The sequence below is a fragment of the Zerene cesonia genome, chromosome 3 (genome assembly GCF_012273895.1).
Source record: "Zerene cesonia ecotype Mississippi chromosome 3, Zerene_cesonia_1.1, whole genome shotgun sequence".
Classification (NCBI taxonomy): Eukaryota; Metazoa; Arthropoda; class Insecta; order Lepidoptera; family Pieridae; genus Zerene; species Zerene cesonia.
Window position 1 is genome coordinate 1,430,187 of NC_052104.1, and position 13,555 is coordinate 1,443,741.

General features: G+C 33.2%; 1 protein-coding gene across 1 annotated transcript in view; it reads right to left on the bottom strand.

The window, feature by feature from the left end:
* The window catches only part of LOC119837027 (E3 ubiquitin-protein ligase RNF19B-like), a 62,632-nt gene that overhangs the window by 21,594 nt on the left and 27,483 nt on the right, over positions 1-13,555 (bottom strand). The window contains exon 2 of the mRNA XM_038362511.1: positions 3,955-4,049. Within this exon, the coding sequence (XP_038218439.1) occupies positions 3,955-4,049 (95 nt within the window). The remainder of the gene's footprint in view (positions 1-3,954; positions 4,050-13,555) is intronic.

The following is a 13,555-nucleotide window of genomic DNA, read 5'->3' on the forward strand; positions in this document are numbered from 1 at the left end:
ACTTATGCGACTTTTGTAATCGAGATATTTCTGTTTTATTTTGAATTTAATACATTAAATATTCAAAACGAGCAATAGAGAAGCCATTTTTTATGTTAATCGAGGAATATATTAATTCTGTTTGGTAATTTGCACATTATTCAAGCGGAAGGAAGATTCTAAACAGGTTATAGAAGGCTGTTGATGTAATGCCTATTATTACATTTTTTACTGCAAGAAACATACTAACACGGCTATGTTTGAATGCATAAGAAGTTGACTATACAAAAACTTTTCCTTATCGTTTGAATTATTTTAGCGTGTTATGTTATATTAAGCAGTGGTGAGTCAGGGGAGAGGACCTATGACTTAAAAATGATAAGCCACGGATTAGAGACCAGGCGAGAAATAAATTGATTGATCAATTTATCTATTAAACAATTACAATTTATCTATTTATCGCATAACATCACCTGCTCAAAAGGGTGAAGGAAAACACCGTGACCGGCATGTCCAAGAATTAAAATTTCGACGGCCAGCGTGGTGGATTATGACTTGAACCCTCATAGGAGGCCTGTGTCTCAGCAGTGGTAACACGTATGAGCTGATGATGATTTATATTGCATTATAGGTACAATTATAATAAATGGTTAAGATATGCGTATCATTAAGCATATTGACCGATAGCTACATGCTGGTTAGTTGATCACTCAACAGCTGTCTTATTATTACCATCTCTATTCTCATATAATTCAAATTTAATCATGCCTGTTTCTGCGTCATGTCCGCTTGTATATTGCAACGAGTTGTACCAAGTTACGTGCTGGGGACTGTACTCGTTAACGAGCTGGTAGCCAGCCGGCCTGACCTCGACGTCGGTCATCGGAGCACGGAGGTCCGACATGACTCCGCGTTATATGAGCAAAAACGGTGGAAGCCGTTAGTGACACAGTGCGATGACTAATTGGAGTTGCTCTCGGGTGATGTGTTTTGAATCCGGCTTTAATATGGTATATGTAGATCACAGCAGGTATATACCTTATTAAGATCTGTTGTTGGCGTTGCAACATCGTCAATATCAATCTCTATTTCACCAACGTCACTTGCTCTTTTGTAATACCTATTCTTTATCAATCATATCAATATATAAATAAACTACAGCTTCTTATTGCAGAATTGTAATTACACAAAGTATGCGTAAGATTTTGAATTATATATGAATATTTAAAGCATTTTTTTTTTTGTGAAAAGCCTATTCTATGTTTTCATATAGGTTCATCATTGTTATTTGAACGTGGCGAAAGTATGAATATAAGCTCAAAAACCTCAAAACACATTTATTTATTCTATATGAATGATCCGAAAAAATAATACACAATATGGCAACATTGTAGTTACAAAGATCATTGAATCGTTGAACAAGATAACGAGTAACAAGATAACAGTTCGAAACTGCAAAACAAATTAAAATTAACCAAACAATTCGAAAAATAAAAAACTGCCAACATTTCGTGACCTAACAGCCACCGTAGTTATATTAACGCATTACAGATAACTCAAGTAACTTATGCATTATCGTAAACGAAACGAGACGTGCCAAGTGTGTGTGTGTGCAACTTTCGCGATCATTATTTACCTGATGCGCGTACTATGTAGAAAGTTACGTAGTTGGTACACAACGCATGTAGATCTTATAGAATTCGTTCGCGACATCGGTGATTGTGCGAAACGCGAAATCACTACATAGTATAAAGACTAAGTTGCTTCCCGCGTTTACCCATGAGTTTGTATGTATGCTTAGATCTTTAAAACTGCACAACAGATTTTCATGGGGTTTTTTTTTGAATACATATGCAATGGTGATTCAAGAGGAAGATTTATACATTTATATTAAACTAATCCGAATTGAACGCGTACGAAGCGGCGGGCAAGGGCTAGGTGTTTTTTTTACACACACTTTGATAATGATCGAAACTCCAGATGATACTTACAGAGATAGATTATGGTCTTGATTAGAATATAGGCTACGTACGTCAATTCTTTTGTCATTCTTTACCTCTTAATAACAGGCAACGCACCGCCCATGAACATGTTCGTTTACCATCAGGCGAACCACCAGCTCAGTTGCCCGCTATGACATAAAAAATATATATGAACACTAATTATTCAACTCGAATTTGCGATAGACTAAATGAACTCGTTCAACGCCCTTCTTCATCGTCGTCCATTACAGTTTTTTTTTAATTTTAAAATTTACAGGTAGGTCATATGTATTTAGGTTCAAATTTTCAAAGGGTTCACAAATGGGTTACTTCATACGACCGAGGTGCCAAATCCGGTTAATGTTATATGTTATTGTGTTAAGTTATTATTTTTATGGTTTTTATTCTATTATTTTACAATTTGGAGTGATACTTACCCCATGGAAATCAGTGATCGTTTTTTGTATGAAAGAATTATGCCAATACACGATAAGACACAGTTAATGATTAATTCAAAAATAAAATACAATAATACAGATATAGTGGATGCTTAAACCTGCAGGTTTATTTAATAACTTCATCTTGTATATTAAAAGTTACAGCGTTAATTAAATTTGTTTATGTATATTCATATTATACTTAAATAAACCCAGGAAATATGCTATAAACGTTGTTCAACAAAGTTGCGTATCAATTATATTCATTGATTATTTTCAATAAATTGATTTTCGCCGCTCCATTACCAATGATATGCATTTTAAACATATTTTATTATTATTTATAAATATGTTTTTAATTGTATTTATTTTCACTGCAAATATATTAAGAAAACTAATAATCGTGTAATTGTATTAGGTGTTAAAGTTATTTACAGGAAACAAAAACACATCAACTTTGTTCCAATCGTTTTGTCATATTGGCTATTATTATACTAGCTGTTCGCCCCGTCTTCGCTCGTAGTACATATATAGCCTATGCCACTCTGTGAAGTTGTAGCTTTCTAATGGTGAAAGAATTTTTGACATCGATCCAATTATTTTTATGTGAACGCATTATAAACGTACTTACATACAAGTCATTCCTCTTTATTATATTACTAGCTTTTGGCCACGGCTTCGCACGCGTTTAATTCGGAGTAATTTAACAGATGTTATTATCCATATAAACCGTCCTCTTGAATCACTTTATCAGTTTAAAAAAACCGCATCAAAATGCTTTGCGTAGCTTAAAAGATTCAAGCATACACAGGGACATAGGGACAGAGAAAGCGCCTTTGTTTTATACTATGTAGTGATTAATATTATATATTAATGGTTTAGGTCACAATTCGTCATATACAGGAAAATGCAATACCCTCGTGAGTTGGATTGAGGTTGGAAAAACCGCGACTGCGCCGTGATTCCCACGCCTCGCCCGGGCCCCGTTATTACGTGTAAATAATTAATCTATCGGTATATTTAGTTCAATAAAACATTTCAAATATATGAAGCAACAATACAATATACAATACAATATGCATGATCCCATCTGAGCAACAAATTTGTCCATTACATATACTTTTCTAATATTTATACAAAACTAGCTCTCCGCTTGCGTCTTCTTCTGCGTTATTAAAGGATTTTCCCATGGGTATGAGATGTTTCAGCACGGAAAAGAAAAATCAAATCGTTCACAGGCCCCCAAACTATCTTCAAACACAAAAATCCTATCCTACTAATATTATTAATGCGAAAGTTTGTAAGGATGTGTGTGTTTGTTGCTCTTTCACGCAAAAAATACTGAACGAATAGCAATGAAATTTTGTACGTAGACAGCTAGACAACTGGAATAGCATGTAGGAAACTTTTTATCCCGATATTCCTACGGGTCTTCCTTTCCTTCCTAAGTCTTTAATTTCTAAATGTATAATACTCGCGTAAAGTCAAACACATGATAATAATTTTTTTTCACCTGAATTCGGTAGGTAAAAGAAATTAAACAACTCATATCTCACCTCTTCGTCTTCAGCTATGTATTGGACAGCAGCCTGCTTCGCTTGCGTTTCAACACCACTCAGTTTCACGGGCCGGCCGTCTGCTTGGTCTAATACTGTGAACAAACAATCACATATTATATAAATACAAATATAAGGGAAGAAAAGCATTTATAACAAGCGGCTAACATGAACCACTCGAAGACCGCCCCGACTATGCCCGTGGCACACATATAACCTGTACCATCAGAGGATTGCGTACCTAGGACATCGAACAATATAAGAATTTGTGAAGTCGATGCGTAAGTCCTGAGATTAGTGCATTCTTAAACAAACAAACTCTTCAGCTTTATATTAGATACATACAATAGTATAGATTTAGCAAGTTTATTTAAAACTAACTGTTCGCGTCGGCTTTACTCGTGGTATATAATTGCATAATTTTCCACCAATGTGAAAAATTCAAATTCTAATGGTGAAATAATTTTTAAAATCGATCCAGTAGTTTTTGAGTTTATCAATTACCAACAAACAAATTCTTCCTCTTTATTATATTAGTGTAGATAGTGTATATTAATTACTACAAAAAATCCAATTTAAATTGGCGCTTAAATTCGCAACAAACCTGGCTTCTAGTTATTTCCCGTGCCACTTTGCAAGTACTACCTACGCTCGTAATTGCATTTTATAACTGCGCCAAAAGACAAATATAGATAACAAACAATCATCGTAAAAACCCAAAATAATTTTGAACAAGTTATCTATATATATATATATATATATATATAAGAAAAAATGTTCACTTGTTAATAAACAAGCCGTAATCTGGTATTGACAAATGAGAATTATCCTACATTTAAATTTATAATTAAATCATTAATTTAATTGTAATAACCTATTGGTAGGTATATAAATTATACATAAAATGGCTTTCAAAATATTACACAATGTTTACTCTATTTGATATACACATTACTATTTTTATTTACAATACATTATTTTAAATAATATAACATTATTTAAAGTATTAAGTAAATCAAAATATTGCAATTACCTTTGTACTCACGACATTTCCTCATAAATAAGTAAAAAAAAAACACACACAAAAATGTAGTCTTTAATAACAACATAAAAATAAACCTAATAATTACGAATTTTAATATTATCTCGATTTTTATATTATTGAATCATAAAAATAAATTTAATATTTATCAACATAAACAACGAGAAGAGATAGTATCTCTCTTAATTATTACATTGCGATTGTTTGTTTTTTTTTTTGCTCCTTCGTCCCGTTTGCCTGGAAGAGATTGTAACTAAACTCCTCCGAACACTCTGTATTGCTTGTAACTGCTAGGCATAAGTACATTTTGTATTCCTCTTTAGAACATCACAATTAATTCTGAAAGGACGCAAATTAATCGATATTGTTTCCATCCATACTTAGTATTTACTATATAACTATAAATAGACTTGGAATGTAATCTTTAATAGAGTGGCGGGATCCGTCCTTGCTGAAGCTATTAATACGTTCTAAAAGTCAACATATTATGCGTTCAAAAGTGCAAAAAAACGTTAGCTTATAAACTAATTCTTGCGTAGATTAATAAAAATGAGTACCTATTTTTACACGCTTTTTATTAGCTTCACCTGTATGTTTGTTTGTTTGTATGTTTGTTTGTTTGTAACTGACTTCTTTGGGCGCGATTTTGACCCACTTTAAACGGCCAGATTTCGTTCAAACTTTGTAGATTTATTGAGGACCGATGACAATACACTAATTTGATAAAATTATTCCAGTTTTCAATTTGCAAAATATGATTTTTGTTAAAGCGTGTTTTATAGTTTTTTTTAAACTATTATATTTTTTTTAGTAATATAATAACGAAATATCGTTTTAAATATATTGTTAAACACGTATTATACGAATTTTTTAACTGAGTGTGATAGGTGGAATGTGATATTTTGCAAAACATCGAATAACGCTGTAAAGAGGATCATTTTTTCAAGTATCACTTCTCGTGTACTCCTGCTTCAATAACCTTATGCAATAACTAACTGCGCCCCGCGGTTACACCCGCGTGAGTCTGTATCCCGAAGGAATATCGGGATAAAAAGTTGCCTATGTGATATTCCAGTTATCCAGCTATCTACGTACCTAATTTCATTGCAATCGGTTCAGTAGTTTTTGCGTGAAAGAGTAACAAACATACATACACATCACACATACACATCCATCCTCACAGACTTTCTCATTTATAATATCAGTAGGATTAGACGCGCCACTCAGTGGAACATCGCTGATTTAGTAAGGAGACTGGAGAGTGATTCAAGCTACACCGTGGTCAAAGATCCTTTGTCTACGCGGACGTAGCGAACAAACAGCGAAACAACAGTTTACATTCTCACTCCTGGTACTCGTCCTCTGTCGACGGTCGATAATAATTAATCGGTCATTTTATTATTAATGCTTTCGTTCAAAGTACAAACATTATACACAATCTTATCAACATCGGCAAACTCGAGTGCGATTTAAATGGCGGACCGGATTACCAATAACGATTTAAATATTAACACGACAGCACTCAATATACGTTATCTGCGTCGATAAGACAAGCGGGATACATTGAGTCATTTACTATGCACAAAAATAAACATTTTAAACAGTTATTTGCATAATACGAGATATACGATATATATGAATCAATTAATGATGCACCGATACGAAATGTTTCGGTCAATTCAGTTTATGATGCTCTATTTTATATATTAGGTAACTGCGTCACTCTTCATTCATATATTTCATTGGTTGAATACATTACGACGTACGACGTATAAGTTCTTTAAAGCACAAACGTTTGAGATTTAAATTAAACTGAATAATAGTTCGTAAATTAAATTAAAAGCTGAAACCACGAAATATAATATGAACGCCTCATGAAACTCACAAAGGCATACTCGTACGACATTTGCCAAGTGTATGAAAAATGAGAAAATAACAGTATGTTAATAATCCCTACTTAGCATAATTATAAATGCGTAAGCAACTCTGTCCGTCTGTCTGTCTGTCTGTCTCTTTCTCATGCCTTAACCACTGAACCGATTTGCAGGATTATTTTAAAAATTAAAACAAATATATAATTCGAGTCTCTAGAAAGAATTTTATTCCGCATTTTAGTTCGGAAATACTACGGGAACCGCAAATATGATATAGGCATCAACTATTTGACTACGCGGGCATAGCAGCGGGCGGGAGGCTAGTACGTAATAACTCACTATGTCTATGATATTTCTTATGATTACATTACACTCGTTGTACGTGTGTCAGTTCATTATATGGTTCCATCTGGTAAGTTCTCAAAACAATTTTCATAATTTTCCATCAATGTTACCATAAATTTCGGGAATATTCCGAGAACTCGAATGTTAGATTAGTTAAAAAAGATTGAACGACCCTGGATGGAGAGGTTGATTCGCGGAATCTCAAGAACCACGTGTAAGCAAAAAATGTTTGAGTAAAAAAAAATAATTATTTTATTGCAATTATCTGCCATTTGAAAATATCAGTATTAGAGAAGTTTGAATTACTTTTAGAATTACTAGGAATTACTAGGAACATACATAATGATATAACAATGTAATAAATTAGCCACCCAAAAATTACAGCCACTTGTAAGAGGAAAATATGAATCGCATTGGATAAGAAATTATCTCAACACAACTTTTAGCTGATAACGTGGAGCAAAGAGAAAGAGCAGGAAAAAATCTATATACTTCTGAAATAAACTCATGAAATCATCTTCAATTGATTAATGCATGTATTCACACTCTCTGTAAAAATATTATATATCCTATCCTATCTTACTAATCTTACTTCCTGCTATCCTACTAATATTATAAATGCGAAAGTTTGTAAGGATGTGTGTGTGTTTGTTGCTCTTTCACGCAAAAACTACTGAACCGATTACGATGAAATTTGGTACGTGGACAGCTGGACAACTGGAATAACATATAGGCAACTTTTTATACCGATATTCATACGGGATATAGACTTGCACGGGTGCAACCGCGGGGCGCAGCTAGTATACCATATGTCTGGCAGCGAAACGCCGATGCCGTCAACTAAACCTAACACTGCACTTATCTGATAATCTGATCTTAAGCCAAGCTAATGAGCTCGGTGAACATATTTAAGAGGCACGCGATGTTAGCATAGTAGAACAAACTTGTAAACATAAGATAACAGCTATTTATTTTAGCAGGATTATAACCATGACCCTCCTTAATTATACAAACTACTAGCTATTCGCCCCGGCTGCGCCGGTGGTACATTATCTATGTGACTCAATGATGTTGAATAGTGGAAGACTTTTTGATATCGGTCTAATGGTTTTTACGTGAAAACGTTACAAACATAAAAAAATAAGAAAGTTTCCTCTTTATAATATAACTCATCTTTAATAATTACTAACATACTACGATTTTTTATCACATATGTATATACATCAAAATTTGTATAAAGAAAACGCTTGAAAATTAAATAACCGATTATCATGATCCAATTTGAAATCACGTCGATTCAGAGATTAAGAGACCTATTTACCAAATGAATTGAACCAATTGCATAATTACGAACACTCTAGAACAGCTGTGATTATAATGAGTCGTCGTCGCATCCGAAACGATCCGCGATCATATCATCATTACCAGTAATGACTTTATCATTCCAGCTACCCATATCAATGGTACCTACCTACCTACTATCACGACGTTTTTCCCATTCGCTGTGATTAATGTAATGTCTGGTATTAACCGTCTGAATTCAAGAATATTTTCGTGCTATGATTCCGTATATAATTATAATGCGGGGTAGTTTGATTCATGCTATCTTGTGAAACCTATGTTATTATCAATTACCGTCTGAAAGGTGACCTCGAATTCGTTAAGGACTACATCACCTCCTCTCAACAACCACCAACATCATCATCAACACCACGTTTTCCGACAACATAAACTACTTTTTTAGTGTTCTACAATTGTATGAAACCTGAATGAATACACAGTTAATTTATTGATATCTCTCTCGTTATTAATGCATGTACAAAAAAAGATAATCAAGCGATCACACAGAACACCAAAGTGTTCTATGTGACATGCGAATGCCCAAATACTATATATATTCGGAGATAAACATTCATGGAGTTGCAGTATATTTTATCCTTATTTAGAACATAGCAGCATTTAGATAGCAGCATTCACGCGAACAACTAGTATGTAAATGATCGAATCATTGCACACGGTAAGCAGTAGGTAACCTCCGTAAATTGTAATTAATTGACCAACCGATTACATAAGCCCTTGCAAAAGTGCATAAACCAGAGCTGGTTCTCAATGTAACTAACACTCGCTGAGTTTATTGCATTATAAATTGAGACATTGTAAAATACATTTAACTTGCCGTAATTGTTAGGATGGAAAACTTGTCTTTGCACTATTTTACGCGACACGCCTTTATGCATAAAGTTTGTTTACAAACAACGGTATTATAATTTCAAAAAACGAATATTTACGTCTCTTTCTAATGTAAGGGATAGGATTTTTTTCAATTGATTAAATATTCCTGCATATATTATAACAAACAAAAACAACAACGGCATATGTACAACATGCTTTAAACTGTCAGTTTAAATAGAATTAGGTGAAGTTATTGTAAGAAATCTATCGATATAAAGGGTATGGCAAAAAATCATATTCTGTATATAATAGTTAGTGTTTAGCCACAAATTCCGTCTATACTATAGAATAAGAGATGCTGCTAACCATGATGTAAATATTTATTACCAGAAAATTATACATTTGTATCGAACTATTTCATGTGTTATTCACACAAGGCAACAATCATATATATATACCAAGCCTAAAATGGTCGAATGAGGCGAATTCTCCGTACAATGCTGCAAGCAAAAATCGCTTTAGTCCAGCTCTCAACCAAACAAGGAATGTAACCCAGTTACCAGATATTAGTATGTATTCCCACGACTGCTCACCCAACATTCACATGTGCATTGACATTAGCACATTGTCGTAATCGCCTTCAAAATCATCGCATGTTAAAATTTGTTTGTAATTGTACGAGCATGCAATGTTCCCAAGTTATGCAGTGTGAATTTAATTTGTAGTGCAGAGACTTGTTCATTACTAGCTTTGCCCGAGGCTTCGCAAGCGTTAATTCAGAGTAGTCTAATAGATATTATACATATAAACCTTCCTCTTGACTCTATCTATTAAAAAAGATTTGAGCATACATAGCGACATAGGGACAGAGAAAGCGACTTTGTTATATACAATGTAGTGATCATATTTCAAACGTTTTCTGCAAGCGTGGTCGCTGGCAGACAGATAACAGACGGATAAGTAACATTGCGTTAATATTATTGATGTAATTCACGAAACACATACATTTTAAAATTAGTAGATTATATGGATAATTCGAGCTGATGATTCAGTCATATAATTGTTATTTTATGTGAAAATACCTTGAGCGAACGGATGAACGGATCTTCCGCTATCCGTCCGATAAGTATCCGTCCGATGACTCAAAAATAAGAAAAAAAACCTTTGATAAATTTAATAGGGTCATATGTTTCAGGTAACGATCCGACGATTCTCAAAAATATAAAATTTAATTATGTTGTGCCCGTTTTTAAATTATGAACAACCCCTTTTACACGATGATAAAAGATTTATCAAGATCTCTTAAAGACGTTTAAATTATTTAAATTGTTTTTTTCTGGATATTTTATTTAAAAAGGTACCAAAATTTAATGATGTTTCTTGAAATTTTCACAAAATTCAAAGTACATAAGAAGCAATGTTGTGTGCGCTTGTGTGAGTTAAATTAAGTAATAAAAAAAAACAGTTACAGCGTAGCGTATAAAGAAGTACGTATATGAATTGGGGCAGATATTTATTGTTATATATTTGTTCTTTGATTATTATTTTTAAATAGAAAGAACAAAAAGGTCGCATCTGTTTCATTAAACCTTTTGGTTCATGTGGAATTTGTTGTTCTGAAATCAAAATTAGGCCGAGAATGTGATGTTTCAACGACTCCATTGTACACAAAACACAATATCTTGAATGACAACAAAAAAACGCACTAAACGATTATCAAGCCGCTGCACTCACGAGTCATCAAATATTATGCGAAATCAACAAAAGAAATTTCTAGAACGCAGCGCATTTTGACGTTTCAGCGATATGATATGATTCAGATGACATACTTATAAATGCATGCGACACCGAATAAGTTAACAATTCGATTCGGCAATATAGAACTTTGGTATGTGACAATTGTCCATGTGTACTTGATTGATTTAGTTAAATCTTTAGTATTAACTAGATCTACGAATAGATAATTAGAGAATATTTACATTTATACTGCATTTATATTTTATTCAGTACCAAAATGGAGTCCTACAACATGCAGTAATGATGGAAAATCCATTTTTCACACCGAACCATATATCACTCCGATGAGTACCTTCAACAAAGTTTCTGCGTAACATTGAGTCATATTTAAGGACATGTCTATGAAATTACTTTGCCCTCGTCCCAGTCTTAGAAGCATCTTTTTGATTTTAATATATTGAACAATCGGTCGACAATTTTTTGTCGTTCACTTATGCTTAAACATCCTACTAATCCTATCCTACTACTATACTACTAATCCTACTAATATTATAAATGCGAAAGTTTGTAAGGATGTTTGTGCGTTTGTTGCTCTTTCAAGCAAAAACAACTGAAACGATTGCAATGAAATTTGGTAAATAGATAGCTGGACAACTGGAATAACATAAAGGCTACTTTCTATCCCGATATTCCTACGAGATACGGAATTACGCGGGTGAAACCGCGGGGCGCAGCTAGTCATCTATAGAAATATAATTAAAGCAATTGTATACACGCACAGATTTAATAGTAATGAACTACGTGAACTAATAGCAGTTAAACAGACAGTCTGAACACATAGTGTCCGTAATTACTGGTGATAGAGGCTTGTGATGTACACTACTTTATGACCTAAAATCAAAAAGTGTCAATTCATTAATATTCCTATTGAATAATTCCAAAAAAACAAAACAAAAAAAAAAAACAGATAAACCGAAAGGAAAACATACAAATACCGCAGCAGTAAAACCCGACGATGGCCGTATCCCTATAGCGGTGAAGTCGACCGGAACATCTGAACGACGATTTTCTTTAGTCACGTTCCGTTACTGGGAATTTAACTGTTGTTTACCCGCCTTACGAGCGGGAAGTCCCAGAGCTTCGGACAACAGCAATACATTTTACGTTTTAGATGCATACAATACAATAATAAATGCAAAAGAAATTCTGTTTAATTTTACAGTCGTCATATTATATATGGAGCTGTTTTTGATTTAAACATACGTTTAAAATATTCCTAATTCAAAAACAACCTAGAACCTGTTTTTGCAAGACTATCTGTCTGGTTTAGATTTGGATCATTTCTAAGTGACTAATTTTTATTTAGCTCCAATCCAGCCTTTAATAGGCAATACAAATTTCCTTTGCGTTTTCGTGTAATAATCATGCACCATTAAGATTGCCCGAAATATTTCATCAATAACTAACTTATATACTCGTATATCATATTATAGTTAATACGTTTCGCAATATTAAAATGTTTGTACCTACATCTTTATAAAGCGATTTGCGCATATTACGTCGCAGCTTAAATATTTCAACTTAGGTACGAAATTCTAGAAAATTCCAATACCGTATGAGCAGTAGGAAATATTATAAATTTCTTCTACTACGTGGTTGAGGCTCATTTGAAACTAACCTTTAACTAGTAGTCGCGCCGTGGATAAACAAGGGCGTTTCCACCCACAACTTCTTACGTTAAAAAAAAGAGTTATTTATGCAGTTCTTTGACACTTCGCCTACTCTATTCTATTTTGGTACGCTTTACAATCTGAAGGACGATTTGATGAGTCTAATAGCTATGCCCTAGGTAAGATTATCAGATAAAAATGAGCTTATATAAAAAACATACCTATTAAAAAAGATTGAAATAAAACTAATGCAATCAAAATAAATAATAACTGACTCTGACCACTGACCACCGTCCTAGTTAAATACTGAGGTTCGCTAGTCGACGGTCTTCTCCCTTAATACATTACAAAAAGTTTATATAAATATGTAGTTACTAGATTGAAAAGAATGTATAACATTTTTTTCTCGATGATTCCTTTTTTATATAAAGGCCATATTTTTCAACACAAAAATGTATTTATTCCCTGGCGAATGATAGTGATGTATTTTCCAACACACTATTGGAATTCCCTTCTCTAATAATAATTAGGTATTATTATTTATAATTTAAATGAAGTAGTATATATTAGCAAAATATAATAGTAGATACAGGCAGATAGTTTAGCAAAAAATTTGATACTATTGTTTTGTGTTTTGGTTTGAATCTCATTATACAAATAAGATTCAGGAAAATGACCCATCAATTACTATAAATTATAATGCATAAGAAAAATCCAACTAGCAGTAGAAGCAGGAATAATATATGTTTTACACACATTCT